Source organism: Cetorhinus maximus, chromosome 2 (assembly GCF_964194155.1).
Source record: "Cetorhinus maximus chromosome 2, sCetMax3.hap1.1, whole genome shotgun sequence".
Lineage (NCBI taxonomy): Eukaryota > Metazoa > Chordata > Chondrichthyes > Lamniformes > Cetorhinidae > Cetorhinus > Cetorhinus maximus.
In genome coordinates this window covers 87,805,657-87,826,343 of record NC_135880.1, presented here as the reverse complement: position 1 = coordinate 87,826,343, position 20,687 = coordinate 87,805,657, and the positions used below count along the sequence as shown (strand labels likewise).

Genomic DNA, 20,687 nt, shown 5'->3' with positions numbered 1-20,687 from the left:
CTGCTCTATTATGGACCTAGTAGAGGCATGTGCAGCAATATGCCTCTCCTCAGCAGCACTCTGTGAGCTGCGAACTGGCGTCATCAGCCGCATCATCTAGGGGTATCCCTTGTCCCCGAGGAGCCAGCCCTACAATTGTCAAGGTCCCTCAAATATCTGTGGCACCTGCGAGTGGCTCAAAATGTAAGAGTCATACGAACTTCCTGGGCTTAAACATACAGGCTCTGATTTCTGTTGTCACAAATTAGCTGGATGTTCAAAGAGTGAAATCTATTTTGATTGATGAATCTCAAAGGCTGCTGCCAGGGATCTCTCAAGGCCACATGTGTGCAGTCGATGGCACCTTATACTTGCAGGAAACCAGATATTGTTGCAAATCCCACCACTCTGGCACCCTGTATTTCGGCATTCATGCAGAATTGGACATACTGGTGCATCTCGTGAACAGGGCATCTGTCACCTCCCATATGCATTTGTGTGTCACCAATTGGGAGATGCTACACAGGTCCTGAAGGAACCGCTGACAAAAAAGTTCAGTATGGTGCTGACCTTCAATGCCACCAGCATGGGATGCTCTCCAGGTTGTTGGGCCACGGTTTGTCCCAGAGAAGCTGCAAAATGTGAGCTACCACATCCCTGAATAAGTGAAGGTACCTGCGGCACTGCCTTTCACTCATTTCCATATATCAGCGGCGCCTGTGATATACCTGTGGTCAAGCCAATGGTCAGCATTGCCTTTGCTCCTCCTTGGGAGCATCTTGGACTTCTTGGGGCTCCGCACCCTCTTGCTGCTCAGGCTGCTGCTCTTCCTGGCCCAGTGCCAATCTATGATGGGCCTTTCTTCTTCTCATTTCTATGAGAGACAGAACCAAGGCAAGGTTGGCTGCAGCCTGCATCCTCCATGTCTCTTTGTATCTGTGAGCAAATCAAATGGATTAATTTATTGAGCATATCCTTAACAGGTTTCCCTCCATCTCCAATCCAGCAGGCCAGTGTTAAGCTCTTGGCCTGGCCTCAATCTGTCTAGACATGTCATGCGCAGCCCAACCCTTGCAGGTGAAGGACATCCCGGAGGGTGACAAATGGGTGTTCCTCCCCTTCATACATGACTGTACACGGAGACATTGTGCATTGACCTGGGTGATGACAGCCGTGTGCGACAGGCAATTGTCAGCTTGCCTTCATTACCATAGACACTCTAAAGATAGAACATTGTCCTGGCTTGATGGAAAGGTTTTTTGCATTGTGCCTTGTCAGCCATGATCATTTAGCAGGGAGTTTAGAGGTTCAGAGTGTGCATCTACAGCTGCCCAGGAGTTGTGCCCTTTAGGTGAATTCACCTCCATCCCTTCTTTCCTGCATCTGTCAGGGGCAGACGGTCAACATACTCAACGTCAGCTCCAAACCGTAATGGATTCTCGCAGGAATGCGACCCATTAGCCATGGATCAATGTTCCTTCAATGGGCATCTGAACCTCGAGAACAGTTCTCAGCTGAGCCTAGCTCTCCACGGCTTGAGCAAATAATTAATAGGGTGCCCTTTCACCAGACCCAAAAGAGGAGCAACTAACTCCTCCCTCCTGCTTTGATTCCCCTCCCATATCATTTCTATTGATAGCTTTTTTGAACTGCAGCATTACTTTCAAAAGATGAAGGTGAAGACTCACAATTCATGAGTGCTTCCAGCACCTTCCAACTTGCCCGTCACCCACCAAGCTCCTCCTATCCTCCTCCACAGTTACCGCCTCCTAATTCCTCTTCCTCCTGTGATCACTCAGTCTCCTCCCGTTACCCTTGACCACATTATTATTCATGTTAGAGTTCTTGTTTCCACCCCCCCACCCCTACCACACAAACCCACCCACCCACCCACCACCCCCCCCCCCCACCCCGGTTTCCTTCAATGTTGACGTCCTCATGCCTCTTGTGAACCTGACCCTCCCATTCTTGAGGCCAGCTGCAGCTTGAATATCAGGGACCGCCACCGCCCCCCTCAACACCCACCCCCCAAACCCCCCCCACCCCCCCACCACCACCACCACACCACCATCATGAGACCATCTACTTAACCTCCATGAGATTTGAACTTTACCATACTGGATCCAACTGCCTCCTCTGACTGCAACTGTGCCCTCTGCGTCCCAGTACCATCCTTCTAACCCCAGGTCCAAATGCAGTAAGTCACAGGCCACACCCTTTTGACATATTTCTCTAAGACTGTCACTGCCCAGAGAGGCCTTCCCCCACCCAAGACCAGGGCCAAGGCATGCTTGCCATGCTGAGCCCTCTAACATGTCCCCTGGACAGCCTGGCTTCATTCCCTAGACAGTCTCTTAAACATTACCCAGTCTGGCTTCATTTCCTGGACAGTCTCTTAAACTTGCCCCAGACAGATTCCCACTCTTCCCTGCTGCTCCTCCCCCACCGCCCCCACTCCCAGTGCTGCCCATTGCCCATTGTATGTGACTGGAATCAACACACTTCCAATTATGAGATTCTTCTCTCCTCCATAACTGTGTAACTCTATTCGCAATTTTTCCAGCTGATGTTGACTCAACTTTTCACGATAGCAATTCAGGAATCAGGCTAATGGATGCATCCATGTTGATCTCCATGTTTACTGGAGCTCCATCCCATTGTATTTGGATCATGATGCCCTGTGAATTTTTATTGGACATCCTTGTGCTTCAGATCACATGAATCTCAACTGACCTCTCATCGACCTGCTGATGTTTGACAATCGCATGCTGTGACTACTGTTTCCTCCAGCCAGAATTTTCTCTGTTTACCTTCTTCCGACATGCCCAGGCAAGATGACCCCTCTCCTTGTAGCTGTAGCACTCTGCCTTCTGGGCACAATTCTGTGCCTAATGTTGACCCAAGCACAGATAACAGGACTTTGTCGTGCCTCTGCCACTGCTAATTGCCATTGTTGGGGCCTTCTGCTTACTCATATGCAGCTTATTTACTTTAGCAGGCGACTGAAAGTTGTTAACTCTAACTTCTCCCAAGTCACATTCTGCCATGTCCATGGACAAAGCTGTTTGACAAGCTATGTCGAAAGTTAATTTCGGCAATGTCAGCAACTTATTGCGAATATGTTCACTTTTTAAATGGCATACAAATCTGTCCCGCAATGCTCTCTCTTGAAATGCTCCAAAGTGATAATGAATGGGTAGCTTTTTCAAGGCCGCAGTAAAATGCCTTCATTGGGCAACTGATTCCTTGCTCCAAACCAATAGCTTTCTGTAATTTCTAACGGTTAGGAATTGTAGTGCTGCTCAAGCTTTCACAAAATGTCTGACAGCAGCGTGTCTTTTGGCTCGGTAGAGGCGAGCAGATTCTTGAGCATTTCACACTTTTGGAACATTTGGGGAGACAGTGGCATAGTTGTAATGTTGCTGGACTTGTAATCCAGAGGTCCAGGTGAATGCTCTGGGGACATGGGCTCAAATCCCACCACGGCAGCTGGTGGAATTTGAATTCAGTTAATAAATCTGGAATAAAAAGCTAGTCTCAGTGATGGTGACCATGAAACTATCATTGATTGTCGTAAAAACCTACTTGGTTCACTAATGTCCTTTAGGGAAGGAAAATTGCCATGCTTACCTGGCCTATATATGACTCCAGAAAGCAATGTGGTTGACTCTTATCTGCATTGCAAGCCACTCAGTTTAAGGGCAATTAGGGATGGGCAATAAATGCAGGCCTTGCTTACGATGCCTACATCCCATGAAAGAATAAAGGGAAAAAAATACATTTCTGGGCCTGCTTCAGTCAAAAACTTCCTTTCCCTCACTGCATGATTAACAGTTGGTTTATCAGGAACTTCGAGGATATTATTAGCAGTGAAAAACATCTCTAGCCATTCCACATATGTGCTGAAAGACACTTGGACATGGCTGTATACTCTCCCAGTTGCCCAATAATACTTTTTGATGCAGCCATCCTTGAAAGTCAGCCCACCCCTGTGTACAAACAACCTTTTCTCTATGATCAGATTTTTAAGCCTATTTCTCACCAAAGAAAGGACTCTCAAGTGCCTCTGTTGGTTTATTGGAAGCTTCTCCAACCTGTTTCATCATACGTTTGGGGTCTAAATGGGGTCCTTAAGGGCTTGTCTATTCTCCCAAAGAAGCTGCTTGAGGCTGTAGTTTGTTAAAACAATTTCTCTCTATTTATAGCTACCACATACAAAATAGGACTCCTGCATGAGGTTGGAACTTCTCCCTCCAGATCTCTGTTACTCAATCATGTGGTGTTGCATTATCATTACATCAGCATTGTGTGTTTCTGATGTTAACCCTTTACTCTATATCTCCCCCCAAGTCTTTATCCCAATTATATACATCCTCCTACATCTCCCCCAAAGTCCTAGACTTCGCAGGGTTAATCTCTGAGGTAGCTTAACCAATCTCCCTGCCCTCATCTGGTCTTTGCTTTCCCTTGTTAAATTTTGCCCTATCTGTAATTAAACTTTTGCAAATGCTGGACTATGAATCAAATGTTTGCAGGACTTCTTTGTAAGAAGTTGAAGTCTCATCAACTCCCTGCCTCATTATTATATCTTCGGCAATAGCTCCAACTGCAAAGAGTAATGCACTGACCTGATTCTTTTGTTTGATTTTTGTACAAACCAGAACCAGTTCCAAATCTGGAAAACCTAATTTTCTAGTTGTCCCAGCGCTGAGCCTGTTACAGGGTTCCAGTGCTCCAGAATGGTTCTGGGAGTGGTAGTGTGAATTCCATGCTTCTTCCAAGCCTTGGAATAGTTACTGTTTCCTTAGTGTTGCTTCTTGATTCCGGTCTCCGCTCATTGCTGTCCAGGCTCGTGATGCTCTGACCTTTTGGTGAGTTTTGAATCCATCCCTGTTGTGCTTCTTTCAGGGATTTCTTGACTTTCCAGGCTCATAGTTGCTTCTTGGAGCTTTTTCTGGGCTTTTACTCACTGTCCGCTGCAACTTTGTTTCATCATGAGTTTGGGGTCTAGATGGGGTTCTTTGGGGCTTGTCAATTCTCACAAAGTAAGCTGCTTGAGACTGTAGCTTGTTAAAGCCATTTCTCTTTATTGACAGCTACTCTTTACATATTAGGACCTCCGCATGAGGTTGGAACTTCTTCCAAGTCTCTGTTACTCAATCATGTGGTGTTACATCATCATTACATCAGCATCATGTGCTTCTGATGTTCACCTTTTACTCTATACAACCCAAATTTGTTCAGCTAGGGAATCCACAACCCCACCTCAGCCACCAGACTGCGATATCTTTGCAGGACAGAAAAACTGGGTAAAGCGTGGAGCCTGATGCCCATGTGAAAACTGGTTTAATCTGGTTTGGTTTATATACATGCACACAAAAGTGGGCACAAGAGATTGCTATTCCAGGTGGTTCACCCATGGATTCTCAGGGTAATGGAGGATAGCCTGGAGAATATCAGTTACCACTGTGGATTCACAATTGAGGAGTTACTGAAAATGTTCTATGCAGCATTGACAAATGGCATTGTCATCCTTGAAAGGAGAAACATTATGCTGTGAGTGAAGGAGATTTTGTCCATTTGACCGTGGTCTTTAGATGTTGGCTTCAAAAAAACTTTGCATGTCATGATGGTCAGTATTTTCTTAGGTCTCTTGGGGTCTCATTTCCCACCACATGTCCTTGGGTGTCAGCCTTGAGCTGTGGAATGCTGCCTTCTTGACTTATGACCTTGGGTTGCTCTGCCAGGCAATGAGGGCTGCTTGTTTTTTTTCAAGGAGGTGACATATTTCAGCATCCTTTTCCTTGAACTAGTCCTAGTGACGATGATGCTCGAACCCAATGGTCTGGGCATGGCACTCTAGTACAGGTGACTTTATTTGATCCCACTGCTCTGGAATTGTGTTGGATGTGTGCAGATTTTCCATATTGGTCATGAGCTGCACTTGGAATTTCTCTCTTTGGTATGGCTACTTTCAGGCTGAGACGTTGATCTTCATCCTCTTGGATTTTTGGGTCTTGCAATGCTAGGTGGGTGTTCAACACCAATTGAAGAAGTCGGTAATCTGTCCAGCAGACACCAGTCCCCTACATGGACTCAGTGATACAGACATCACTTAGATCATCGACTCAAACAATAACATAATACATGAGATGTCAATGCTTTGATCTAGGATGGCTCCATGTGATGTTGTATTTGTTCTTCTGGCGAAAGAGGCCATATTGCTTTACTGAGGTCATGCTGAGTGCACTTTGTCAGCAGGACACCATTTGCATTGGCTTTTCTCACCCTGTTTTTCCCACCCTGTTTTTCCCAGTGGTTCTTCTAGAGATATAGGGTAAGTGGGGAAAAGTGGCGCAGAAGTAGATGACCAGCCATGATCTGTTTGAATGGTTGAGCAGGCTCAACTGACCGAATTGCCTATTTCTGCTCCTATTTCCTATGCTCCCATGTTTTCCAGACATCAAAGTCACGGCCAACCTTGGCATTAAAGACCCCCGGAAGATGATCTTTTTCTCTTTTGGGAAGGCAATGAGGACTTAATCAAGGCCAGAATAGAAGTTTCCCTAAACATCTTCATCAGAGTCAAGGATCTGGGCACAAGCGCTGATGGTGGTGGAAAGCTGATTACAACTGAGCTCTAGATGAACAGTCATGAGCTTTTCCTTTGTACAACTGGGAAGTTCTGGCAGTTATCCAAGATTCTATTCTGAATGGCAAAACCAACTCTGTGGACCAGAGGGTCACTTTCAGTCTTCCCTTTTCAATAGGAGGTGTAATCCCCTTGCTTGTTCCTTCAGCTGCCCCTCCCAGGAAGGCGGGTCACATTGAGGGCGGTGATGTCAATTTGGAGTCTTGATAGCTCACGTGATACAATTGATGGTTCTTCTTTCTGGATGGACAATGAGCTTTCTAATATTCCAAGCTGCAAAATTTTGAGTTTTCTTTTTTTGACCGCAAAGATGGTGATCCCACAAGGTGTGGTTTCCCAGTCTGGAGCAAATAGACAGCCTATTTTTAGGGTACCTTTTCTGGCCCTGTCCGAATTTGGGGTGAGCAGAGGGTATCCTGAAGAGGACTGCTCAGTCACAGATGTTGCTGAACAAAGACACCTCTGTCCCAACAAAGGTGTCCAGCAACCTTCATGCATCCATCACCTCTGTGCAGATTCTTGACTAGGGACTCCCAGGATCACAACCCTGTCCCTATCGCCAATTCTCCATCGCCACAGGACTTGACAAGCCTATGCATGACTTTATTTAATGTGGGGACCTTGGTGCATCATCATTGTACATATGATCTTGACGGTTTGGTGGTCAGATTTCAGTGACGTGTTAAACTGCGATGACTGGGACCACCTTGCCACTGCATCCTTCCTCCACCTTCACAAGCAGGGAAGTGCACAGTTTTCCTTTGCCTATTCTACTATTGAGGACTTTATGGACTGCACTTTGTCTTTCACTTCCATCTGACCTTGCCGCCATGGTTGACCCTACCAGGAGTAAGAAGTTCTGGATGGCATCGGTCAAGGGATTATGGGAGTGCACAAGTCTCTCCATCATGTACATTCCCTCCATCCCCACGAATGCTCAGTTGTTGGAGGTCTTATTGCTGAATGTACACCAAAAGGACGGTGTTTCCATTTGGAGCTAAAGGCCACCCTGCAATGGAACCACAGATGCTAGCTGCTTTGTTGTGTGGAGGGAATGTACATGCTGGAGAGGCTTGTGCACTCCCATAATCCCTTGACCGATGCCAACCAGAGCTCCTTGCTCCTGGTAGGGCCACCCATGGTGGCAAGGTCAGATGGAGGTGAAAGACAAAGAAATGTTGGCATGAGCAAATGAAGGTAGTGAGCTCCTAATTTTTGCACATTTTTCATCAAGTATGTCACAAACCTGAGCTGTGAATTGTCACAACTTCTGGGATGTATAATTTCAAACAATGTGCACAATCATTGTCTTTTTAGACTATCATTGCACCTAAGTTGTATGGTATATATTTTCTTGATGGTGGGATGACAGCCAAGGAACAGCTGGTAAGGAATCAAAGCCAAGGTACCTCCCTGTCTTTAAGGGCCTTTGTCAGTTGGGTCAGCAGCCATGAATGGAGAAGAAAGCCCTAGTCTGTGCAATCACCTCAGTGTTGTTTCTCTTTTAAATGATGCCAGTTCCAGAGATTGCTGCACAATGAAAGCATTATGGTTGCTGCCTGGATAACAGGCACTGACATGTGGGATAATGTTTTTGTGGTCAGAAATCACTTTAGCATTAATTCAATGCAAACCTTTCTCTTCAAAAGACTATGGGGTTAATATGAAGAGCTCTGATGCCCATGTGGATACCATTTGCAACTCTACATTCAAGGGAAACTTACCATACTGTGAAAGATCTGTGCCAAGTCCCACTGATGCTTCCGACTGTACAGGAAAAATAATGATGGCACATCCCTTAAAACATAATGGCTTTCTCTTCTTTGAAACAGATGCGCACTGTAGGGAGGTTCATGTGGCAGCAGCTTAATGTGGTTGTTTGAAAGCTTGCAGTAGCATGAAAGCTTCATGATGTGGTTATCTTCCCTTGAACAGGAAGAGTTGTTCTTGATCCAGATGTTGTGTGGAGGCTACTGCCACAACACCATGGCAGTCTGCCTTGTGGAATGGAGACAGCAAAGGCAGAAATCCTCTGATATGCTCAAGTGCAGGTCCTTGGACAGCAACAGGTATGACTGAAAGACCACAAACCTGTCACTGTGACCGACGACGACGACGACGACTAGCGTTAAGACTCCAGAAATGCAAAATTCCTCTGGGAGCAGCTTCACTATTACTGCAAAATTGACTCCCTGAAATCTATACTGGAATTCTATTGCAAAAAGCATAAACTATGGTCTCTGTGTTTTTACCTAAAATTGTCCATTGGAAAGATCAGACACACAAATATAGGCACTCAATTTTCAAACCTGTACCTACACCATGCTAGGCCCTGTAACATTTGCCCTAGTGTATAGTTATAACACTTAAATATGATTAATTCCTTGGAATAGAATTATCTGATATAGGGCCTAGTTTTCCTCGAGGTTCTGTGCTAACCTGTACTCCAGTAAGACATACCAGAAAATGGTCATATTTCCTGCTTTGTTTCATTTTCATAATCCAAACATGCTGCCATTGGGTCAACTCACTCTCCAGGAGAGAGCCAGCTGTAGCATAAAGGGCATTAGTGACTAGCTATTGACTTTGTGCTCTAGACTGCATTGTGTCTGCATTTGTTTCTATTCACCTGCATTTATAAGAAAATGAGAAATTGGAGCAGAAGTAGGTCATACAGACCCTCAAGCCAGCTCTGCCATCTAATAAGGTTATGGCTGATCATCACCCTCAATCCACTTTCCTGCCTGATCCCCATATCCCTCAATTTCCTTAGAGCCCAAAAATCTATCAATCTCAGCCTTCAATATGCTCAATGACTGAGCACCTACAATCTTCTGAGGTAGAGAATTACAAATATTCACAATCCTCTTAAGTCAAGAAATATCTCCTCATCTCAATCTGAAATGTCCATCCCCTTTTCCTGAGTCTATGCCCCCAGGAAAAAAGGCCTCTCATCATCTACCCTATCAAGTCTTTTCAGAATCTTATTTCTTTCAAAGAGATCATCTCTCATTCTTCTAAACTCCAGAGACAAAAGTCCCATTCTGCTTAATCTCTCCTCATAGAACAACCCTCTCATCCCAGGAATAATTCCAGTGAACCTTTGTTGCATCCCTTTCAAGACAAGTATATCTTTCCTTAAGTATGGAGACCAAAACTGTACACATCACTCCAGATATGGTCTCATCAAAGCCCTGCACAATTGCAGGAAGACTTCCTTATTCGTGTACTCCAATTCCTTTGCAATAAAGGCCAACTTATCATCTGCCCTTCTAATTGCTTGCTGTAGCTGCATATTAACTTTTCATGTACAAGGACACCCAAAACTCTCTGAACACCAACATTTAATTGTTTCACACCATTGAAAAAATGTTCTTATTCTCTTACTCTTACTATTGATGTGAATAACCTCGCTTTTCCCCATATTATACACCATCTACCACCTTCTCAACCACTCAACTCATCTGAATCCTTTTGCAGACTCTTTGGGGGGATTTTTCCAGGAAGCAGAGGTGGTTTGCATGTGTATTGGGTGTTGAATCCCCTAAAAGTGATGTCAGGTGGGAATCCCGCCATCATCCCGCTTCTTCCAGTGTTCACCAGGGTGGGATTGATAGCGAGTGGGGATCCTGCTTGGATCTGTCGGATAAGTAATTAAGGTACTCATAAAGCCAATTGAGAATTGTTCTAACCCCCAATTCTGGATTTCCCAGTCAGTCCACCTGTTTCCAGAGCTGTTAGCAACTTGCCAGGGCCACCAAGGCATGTGCACAGCAGAAAGAGCTTCTTCAGTGAAACTAACAAGCTCAGAAGGCTTCGATTAGTGAAACTGAAGAGCTTGAGCCATGACCAGGTGAGAGGCTGCTGTTTATAGCACTTGTCTCAGAGAAGGTGATGGCCAACCTCTTGGAAGGCACTTCACCTGTCCAACACTTCACTCATCTTCATTTGCATTTCCCTGCTGGCAGCCTTCACCATGTCATTGCAGCAGCTTATGCAGCTCCACCTTGCACCTCTGGTGAAGGGCAAGAGGAGAAGAGACTTTGCTCTGTTTGGCTCTGTTTAGCTCTGGCTCTGTTTGGCTCTGTTAGGCTCTGTATGCCCCAGGCAGAGAGAATGGACACTGAGATCTGGCTGTAAGGAAACCAGGCCCCCAACACAGGGTGTACAGGTACAGGATCAGCTCTCTTGATATGTCTGAGCACCAGTGCCTCAGGAGACTCAGGTTCTCATGGTGGATTGCTGCTGACATCTGTAGCCTCCTGGAAAAAATCCCCCTTTCTAATGGATTAGTTAGGCGTGTATTGCCAGTGGCAATAAGATACCTGTCACTGGAGGGCCACCCCTCACCCTACTCCCCCCACCCCCACCCTCTGCCTCTCTCCAAGCTGTGTGGTTGTGTGCTCTCCTGTTCTGCAAGGAGCGAAGGCAAAGATGTCTGAGTGTTCATAATGGCTTGTGTGAATGGGAGGGAAGGACAATAGTTGTGAAGGATCACTGGGAGGCATGGGTGGGAGGGGGCAATAGGATGCGGGTGAGTATGAATGTTGGCTGTCCAGATGGAGATGTGAGGTACCTGGAGAGAGAGAGGATTGAATGGAGCTGCAAGGTGTGTTGACCTGAGGAGTGCTGTGCAGGAGAATGCTTGGCAAGTCAGAATGTGGGTCGTGGCATCTGAAAGTGTTATGCCACTCACCATTCCCACTCTCCTGAGGGCCCGAATCTTCATAGTGCACTGTCTCCAGGCTGGAGAGACCACACTTCTGTTTCTGACTTCCTCGACCATTTCCATCCACATCTGCTTGGTTGGAGAGTTTGGCCTCTTCCTGGGTACTTAGGAGAGCTCACCTCACGGTAGTCCCTCAGGTTCTGCAGCAGGATTTCCAGGAAGAATTAAAGACTTCCCAGGTTTCCTCTCCATTCCTACAGTTGTCGCAGCCTCAAAAATCCAAGCACCAGTGAACTATTCGAGCACAAGCCATGGTCCCTTTAATTAGAAAACTTTCCCTTGACAGATTTGGCACATCATCCCGCCTGCTCTCCCTGATTAGTCAGGGAACTTGGAGACAGCATGCTCATGGAGTGGCTCAAAGAAAGGGCCTCGGCAGATTGCCAATTACTAAACTGAATTCCCAATTGGCAAATGGACCTGCCATCCCAGCAGGGGTTAAGTCAAATTCATTACAGCTTACTTTCCCACTTAATTTCGTAATGTCAGCAAACTTGGGTGAGTTACACTTGGCCCATTCATCTAAGTCATTAAGATAGATGGTAAATAACTGAGGACCCAGCATTTGATCCTTGTAGCACACCGCTAGTAGCAGCCTGCCAACCTGAAAATAACCTGCTTATCCCTACTTTTTGTTTTCTGTCCTTAAACTAATCCTGTATCCATGCTAATAAATTACCCCCAACCCTCATTAGTTTTCTGCATTTTGTTTTTTGTTTGTGCTCATCTGTATTTGGCTGTGTGACTTCCTTTAAGCATCAAGCAATGGCACGATATATCATTTAGGAATATAGGATCTAGGAACAGAAGTAAACCATTCAGCCCTTCAAACCTGCTCTGTCATTCAATAAGATCATGGATGATCTGGCTGTGGTCTCAGGTCCACTTTCCTGTCTGCCCCCCATAACCCTTGATTCCTTTGTCTATCAAAAATCTATATAACTCTGCCTTGAATAAATTCAATGGTCCAGCCTTGATTGTTCTCTGGAGGAGAGAACTGCACATGCTAATGACCCTTTCCTCATCTCCGTCTTAAAAGGGAGACATTTTATTCTTAGTCTCCTCTACAAGTGGAAATACCCTCCCGGCATCCACCTTATCAAGTCCACTCTGGATCTTATATTTTTCGATAAGGTCACCTCTTATTCTTCCTTTGTACCTGGGTAAATCACATATAATTGTTTGACTCTTCAGACAAAGTCATCATGTACTTGTTGAACATAGTGATGAATTACTAATTGACAGATGTTACAAATACCACCACTGGCCTCCTGAAAAGGCAAAAAAATGAAAGTGGAAGTTACTTTGACTGCTGCAGAACCATGCCTTTCCTGCAATGTGGTTGCATACCCTCCTGTACAAGGGTGAAAAGCTCTCAGGCTGCCTCCATGGGGAATCTAAGTCTCTGAAGGCTTCTGTAATATTGAAAAAATTCCTGTGAGACAAACAGATTTGTCCGTGCGAGTAACAGCAGGCAGCTTCCCTTCTCCTCCCATTATACTTCACTTACGTGTCGTCTAAAAATTCACTTCCTGCTCTTACTTCTTTTCTCCAAACAGGTTGGATATGTTGTTCTGAACTACATGGAATTCCCATTGTGCTAAAAGGAAGTATGCCCTGCAATAACGCAAGCGCCTCCAAGATGTGAACATGTCATATTCCCCTATTGCATCAACAAACTGGGTAAAAGCCATGTTACGAACTAAAGATAGTTAAAGTAAGTTATATGTGTATTTATGTGTGTTCGGAATAAGTTATAGCTTTAAGTTAAAGTTTTAGCTTTAAGTTTAAGTTTAATTTATATGTTCTGTTTGTAGGATAAAAGCGTGAAACCTAGGTCTAGTTTCATTTATGGTGGAATCGTCCCAGATTTGCACTAAGTGCAGCAGCGGGCAGGTAAAACGGCGTTTTACCCGTTGATTGCAATGGCAGTTTTTCACACCGTATCATCCCAAACCCGCCACATTAATTATGCATTCCCAAGAAACACACCGTTTCCATGGTGGGCGGACTCTCATTCACCTGCTACACCATCACCTCACCGCTTCATCAGGCCAGGCACCAAAATTAAACTCTAGCCGCACGCACACCTCTCAGTGCTTCCAGTCCATGACTGCCCCACGGAAGACAGAATGGCCTCAAAAGGCAAAAAAGGCTGCAGCCCCCAGATTTAGTGACACGTCACTTGAGCACATTTTGGACGCTGTGGAGACTCGTTGTGATGTCCTCTACCCCCGCTCTGGCTGCAGGAGGGACAGCAGCATCACCAATCCAGCATGGGAGGAGGTGGCAGCAGTGGTCAGAGCTGATGCCCTGCAAAAGAGGACAGCCACCTAGTGCCACTACAAGATGAATGATCTCATCCGTTCCGCCAGGGTAACTCATGCTTCTCATCACTCTCAATTCACACACTCATAAGCCCATCACACATCCACCGGGATCTCACACCTCAAGGGACAACACCACTAACTCTCACACACAACTTCACATCTCCATCAGGCTCATATCCTCTGGAGCTCACGTCCTCATCCTGTCCATATCTCCACTCACCATACAAACATTCCATGCAGCGCCATGAGTCCTGCTCACACAGTATTCATCTGTTTCCATCCATGAGAAGCCTGCTCACATGAGCAAGGAGAGGTACCAGACGGGGGTCAAGTGGCCCACATTAAGCCCCTCACTCACTTTGAGGAGTGTGTCATTGCGCTGACTGATGAGGGCATGGACCCTGCCTGCGGTGACGGTGAAGTCGGCGCTGAACACCCTCTTGAGGATCCTGCACATCATCCCTATGTCAACGCAACTGGGATTGCTCCCTCTCCTGCTTTTGACTCTGCTGCCATGCACTAATTATCTCTACTTCGGTTCACAGGGAGCTCTGCCAAGCGACCGACACCATCAGCCAGCCAGTCCATCCTCCATTGAAGAACTGGAAATAAGCAGCCTGGAAGACCTGTTACAGGGCTTACCCACACCCTCCACCAGTGCAGAGACAAACACCTCAGTAGGACCTAGATCTAGAGCAGACTCCGATACACAAACTGGTGGTCACCACACGGCCACATGTCTGCAGCAGGAGGAGGCAGGTTTGGCCAAGCTCCTAGGCACTCGAAGGCTGCTGGTGATCAGGCATCTGTGAGGTGTGAATCAGCTGACAAGCCTCTGAATTTAGCCTTCCAACTCAACCTGGAGAGTCAGTGGAAGGCGTGGGGATATCATGCAGGGCTGTTGGAAGCCCTCAACAGTGTGGCACACGAGTCAGAGGAGTGTATCCACCTGCTGTCTCATGAAGTGGTGCCCACATGTGCGTGTATGGAGGTCTCCATGGGGGGGATGGCAGATGCCATGAAGACTCTGGTCCAGCAGAAGACGGAGATGTGTGCAGACCTGTACTCCATCATGGGAGCCATGGGTGAGTTCCTGCAGTGGCAACGCGAGGGGGAAACGGGGCACCTCAACGTCTCTCCAAGTGGTCCTTCCCCTCAAGGAGTCAGGCCGGGGCCCCCAGGCTCCAGAAGGGAGGAGGAGCGGCAGCTGGACACCCCTGGGTCATCCACTCAGGCTGTCCTCTCCCTCCGAGTCCCCTATGCCTGTGAGCCGCTCAATCTCGTTGTCTCTCAGCGCAGAGAGAGCAGCTGGCCAACAAGTGATTCTGGAGGGAAAAGTGTGTGTGTGGCAGGGCCTTTCAGAGCCTCGTGCCATAACTCTCCCATGCACGCAGATCCTTCATGTCTCATACTCACCTCAATGTCCTGAGCATTTTGAATGCTGCCTGCTGGGGTTCACTTTCAGTTGTCCATCTGAGCTGACCTGCATCTCCGTCCAGCCAATGATCACACTCCCATGTAGCACCTGATCTCGCCCATCACAATTATCGTTTCACTTTTGATTTAGAAAGCATGGTCTGGATTCACTTTTTCGTAAGCTCCCCCTTCTTTTCCCCTCCCCCAATCACCTATTTCCTTTTCCCCATCACAGATTGACCCCCCCACCCCCAAGAAATCACCTCCCACCTCCCCTCTGTGACCTACCAGCAACAACCCTTTTCCTTCGGGGATGTTCAGGTGAATGTGCACGTTCTCTTCCTTCCCGAAAATCCCACCCCTATCCATATTCACCTCCCCGACCTCCTCCTTCCTAACTGCAGGGTCCTTGTCTGCCTCCAAGTCCCCACCAGCCACCCTCGTCGTCCCTTCTACTGCTACCATTGAACTCTCACCCTCCCATCCTACCACCTCACTCTGGTCCTTGGTCATTCTCACCATTCCCTCATACCATGCCCATCCTCAGTTGGGTCCCCAGGAAGCAGTCATGGACCCATCAGATACCTCCCTTGCATGTTCACCTGGACAATCCCCCTCTCTGGACCCTATCCCCCCCCCACGGAACCCTTCCCGCCCCATGAACCCCTTCCCCCAGCCCGGAACCCCTTCTCCCCCAGAACTCGTTCTCTCCCTGGAACTCCTTCCCCCCTCCCCCGCCTCCCTTCAGACTCTTTCACCCCAGAACCCCTTCCCCCCTCCCCCCTCCAGACTCCTTTCACCACAGAACCCCTTCCCCCCAGAGTCCCTTGCCCCCTCCAGAACACCTTTCCCCAGACGCCACCCACACCCCCGCTTAGTCCCTCCCCCTTCCTGACCCTCCCTCAGACACCCTTACTTCGTTGGCCACCCTTAGTCCTTCCCCCATCCCGATTCCTTTCTCCAGCCTTACCTCTTCCTCCAGCCTCACCTTTTCCCCCTTCCTGACTCCCTCAGACACCCTCACATCTTCCTTCAGCTTTAGCCCTTCCCCCTTCCAGACTCCTTCCTCCACCTGTACATCTTCCTCCAACCTTACTCCTTCCCTTCTCTGTATTCCTTCCTCCCCTGGACTTTTTCCCTCTCCGCACTCCTTCGCTCACACCTTCCACCCCGCCCTTACACATTCTTCCCCAGTTGTCATCTTCTCCAGTTATCCCCTCCTCCCCCCATACTCCCTCCCCTACCCAACTTCACCCCCCAATACCTTTATTCCCCCCTCCCAACCTCACCACCTTCATTCCCTTCCTCACAACCACACTTCCCCCAACACATTCATTTCCCCCCTCCCAACTCACCACCCCCCGTCACCTCTTCCTCTCCCAGGCAATCCTAGACCTTCCTCTCCCATCCCCCTCAACCATCATCCTGTGAGCTGCTTCACAGCAGAGCCACGTCCATAAGAATCCACCCAGCATGCCATGGACGTTCCTCCAGTGTGCCATTGCTGTCGGGCTCCAGCATCTTCTGCTCCTCGGATGTCCCCGATGTGAGCAAGGCCCTAGCTATAAGTTTCTCACATGTCGGAGCAGACTCAATGGGCCGATTGGCCTCTTTTGCATTGTGAGATTCTGTGATAAGTCCCGACTTCCGCACGTCACAGTTGTCAAGACGTGTTCTGCACCTGCGTGTTTTTCTGCCAACATAGGTGGACAATCCAGCAGGGGGCAGGGGTGGGGGGGAATGAGTCCAGCAGGCTTGCCTTTAAATATGCTGATGTATTACAATGAGGTTCCCAATGTCCGGTGACGGGGAACGTGGCCCGCCATCAGCAGGCTGAGAGGGCAATCGCAATCTGGTTTCACAACATCCAAAACTGACTATTGGCCTTCTCGCCATATTGTCCGCTGACTCCACCGAGCACACCTGACACCAGAGGGCATGGACAATTCCGCCCTTAGCATTTTTTTCTGGAAGAATGTTGCCCCTAAGTCTGTGGATTTGTTTGCATACCTGCATTTTAATGAGGTTTTAAGACCCTTGAAGTGGTCTAGGGAAGTTAAAACAAAGTAGGGAACAGTGTGTTGTTGCCTAGCAACAGGGGGCCCACAGAAGCAGAGGGAAACAGAAAAGCAGTTTAAGTTCAGTTGGCAGAAACTACCAGAGCAGGCAGGAAGGGAGCTGCAGGGAGCAGGTCCCAAGAATAGCAGGGAGTCCCAGAAATCAGGGAGTGGGGACAAAAGAATATCCAGAGGCGATAGCTAAGTTTGGAACAGATCTGGTTCAGTGAAGTTAAAGGGAGCAGAGGAAAAGGCTCTGAATTAAAGAGAGAAAGCTACAGGAAGCAGACTCAAGACAGAGTGGACTAGCGAGAAGCCAGAAGATCTGAGGAGGCAGCCAAAGGTTGGTGATTCCTATGGACATGTGAAGCAGTGGTGTTCTGTTGGCCTGGCTGAGTATCTGAGAGAGTGAGTGGAAGGCAAAGCTTGAATGCATGTGGTGATCCAAGGGAAAAGAACATTGGAAGGAGAGATTGAAACTCTGGAGGGAGACCCTTGTGGAAGGCGTCCAAGAGAAAGTGTCATTTGGGAGAAGATTCCAAAGCACATTCTTTGAGAGTGGAGATTGGAAACCCACATGTGAAAGACAGAATTTAGTGAGACTGGCAGGCTCATAGTTTGGCAAGCATCCGGGGGGGTTGATGAGATCCATAGCATCTGTTTGGGGTGGCATCTGTCACAGAGTGTGGTGTGTCTGACCACAAGTTGCCTAATGGTCTACATGGACTATGTACTTACTGTGAACACTAGAGTATAAATAGCTTTTGTAACTTGTGTTATCCTTAGGAATCTGTATATATCTGTAAAGGTATAGTTGTGGGTGAAGGAGTATTATAAAGTAGTTCATCTTTTCTTGTTTAATAAATGTTTTTTTGTTGAAATTTCATCCGCTGACTCCTGTGACTCTGTTCAGTAGCCACCTTCCACATTTTTAAACAAAAATAAAAGTTAGGATCTATCAAGCCGTGTTCCACACTGGGATCTGACTTGTCCAGTAGTGACATCGGCTGGGATCATAACAGCCAGGAAACCCTTGGTCCAAGATGCACAGCAGCAACTCATCGAGCCTCCTTCAACCACACCTTCCAAACTGTGGCTTTTACCACTTAGAAGGACAAGCGCAGTGGACACATTGGAACACAACCACCTGCAAGTTCCTCTTCAAGTTACATATCATCCAGATTTGGAACTATATGCTGTCTTCATTATCAAATTCCTGGAATTTCCTCCCTACAAGTACTGTGGGCTAAATACACTGTGGGTGCATGTATCTATACCATGTGGACTGCAGTGATTCAAGAAGGCGGTTCACCACCAACTTCTCAAGGGCAATTAGGGAGGGCAACAAATGTTGGCCCTGCCAGTGATGCTTACATCCCATAAACAAATAAAAACAAAAATTGAAATTACGTGTGTTCTTCAATTTAGGTCTAAGGCTTTTAAAACCCATTGTTCCATGCTCCAGCACGCAGTTTACACAGGCACAGCCTACCAACACAATCTAAGGAAAGCTGGCTTCTTTGAAATGCCTCCGAAACCCAAGAAATGTACAGACTGGAACATTATGGGCAATATACCAGGGATGGAGAACCAGAGCAACCAGTCTCTGCTCATTCTTTCCATGCTTGGGACATACCATAGAGGAAAATCTGATACTGTTAGAATAATTAAAATGTGATGTTCATGTTCTTTCATACTCATACCAATGCTACTGAAGCAGCCTGTGGTTGCAGCTTTTCTTTTTCATGTGCTTCTTGAAGTTGTTTTCTCAGATGCTCCAACTCTTTGCTCTGATGATCCAATAGAACCTTCTGTGACTTCAATTCCTGTTGAATCATTTCCATGTTTTTCTGACAATAGAAAAATGCATCTAATAATTTAGTCAAAAGGCCATGACACAGGTAGTTTCTGAAAGAAAGAGGCAAAATTTGTGATGATTAGGCAGTCTCCTTTGATGGGAAAATAGATTGCTGGAAATTACAGGACTGATTTTGGTTGGGTGGAAATCAAAATAAACTCCAGACTGCCAAATGTAGGGAGGAAGCACCTTCCACAACTACCACCAGCTAAAATTACTGGAATTATGTATGATCATACCACTAAACATCTGGTACATACTGAATCATAGAATCTTACAACACAAAAGGAGGCCATTCAGCCCAACATGCCCGTGCTGTTTCATTGAAAGGCCTGCCCAGTGTAGTCCCACATCTCAGTTTTATCCCCATATACTTGAATATAACTGATTTGCAAGTTATTTTGAATTGCCTTTTGAAAGTTCATATAGAATTTGCTTCTGGTTTCCTTTCAGATAGGGAATTCCAGGTCTTAACAACCCTCCGTATGAAAATAAATTTCATTTCCCCTCTGATAAAAGCAAAATACTGCGGATGCTGGAAATCTGAAACAAAAACAAAAAATGCTGGAAAAACTCAGCAGGTCTGACAGCATCTGTGGCGAGAAAGACAGAGTTAACGTTTCGAGTCCGTACGAGTCAGATATGCTGAGTTTTTCCAGCATTTTTTGTTTTTGTTCATTTCGCCTCTACTTGTTTTGCTAATTCTATGACCCCTGGTTACTAATGCACTTGCCTGAGGAGATAGTTTCTCCCTACTTGCTATCAAATCCTCCTATATTGGTGAGTACCTCTATACCTCTATTCAGTTTCCCCTTAACCTTTCCTGCTACAAGGGGAAAAATCCCAGCTTCTTCAATCTCTCCACATAACTGAAGTCCCTCATCCGTGGTATCATTCTGGTAAACCTCCTCTACACTCCCTCCATGGCCTTGACAGCCTTCCCAAAATTATGGGACCAAAATTGTACATAATACTCTAGCTGAGGCTTCACATGTGAGTTGTAAAGGTTTGGCATGACTTCAACAACAACAAGTTATATTTATTTAGTGCCTTTAACATGATAAAAAATCCCAAGGCACTTCACAGGAGCATTATAAAATTAAATAGGACACTGAGACACATAAGGAGATATGTGGACGGCAAGAAGCATGGCCAAAGAGGTAGATTTTATGGTGTGTCTTAAAGGAGGAAGCAAGTTAAAAAGAGAGGTGGGGAGGGAATTACAGACATTAGGGCATAGGCAACTAAAGACTTCCTTGTTTTCCATTCGGTGTCTCTTTTTACAAAGTTGAGTACTACGCTTTCTTCACTGCCTTATCAACTTGTCCTACCAACTTCAAAGATTTGTGAATATGCACCTCCAGGTCCCTCTGCTCTTGCACCCCTCAAAATAGTACTATTTAGATTATACTTCATAATTATAAATGTTACAGTCACATGAGGGGTACAAATGACTTCCATTGCATACCAATCCAAGCTTGACCATAAAAGAGCTTTTTTTGTGAATTTAGAAGAATGAAGGTATTTACTCAATGTCTGTGCTTAACCTCATGCGTGCAGATTGCAAAGAAACAAGTCTGGCAGGCTTTCTTGAGTTTAAAACAGAGGGGTTGGTTTTTAGTGAGTTAAAAACCCAGCAGATAGATATTTTAAAAATGTAAAAGGT

The 20,687-nt window shown here is 46.5% G+C and overlaps 1 protein-coding gene across 1 annotated transcript in view; it reads right to left on the bottom strand.

Annotated features, from left to right (window-relative positions):
* The window catches only part of LOC144691231 (uncharacterized), a 341,534-nt gene that overhangs the window by 207,365 nt on the left and 113,482 nt on the right, over window positions 1–20,687 (bottom strand). Inside the window, exon 9 of the mRNA XM_078559280.1 lies at window positions 18,867–19,013. Coding sequence (XP_078415406.1) covers window positions 18,867–19,013 — 147 coding nt within the window. The remainder of the gene's footprint in view (window positions 1–18,866; window positions 19,014–20,687) is intronic.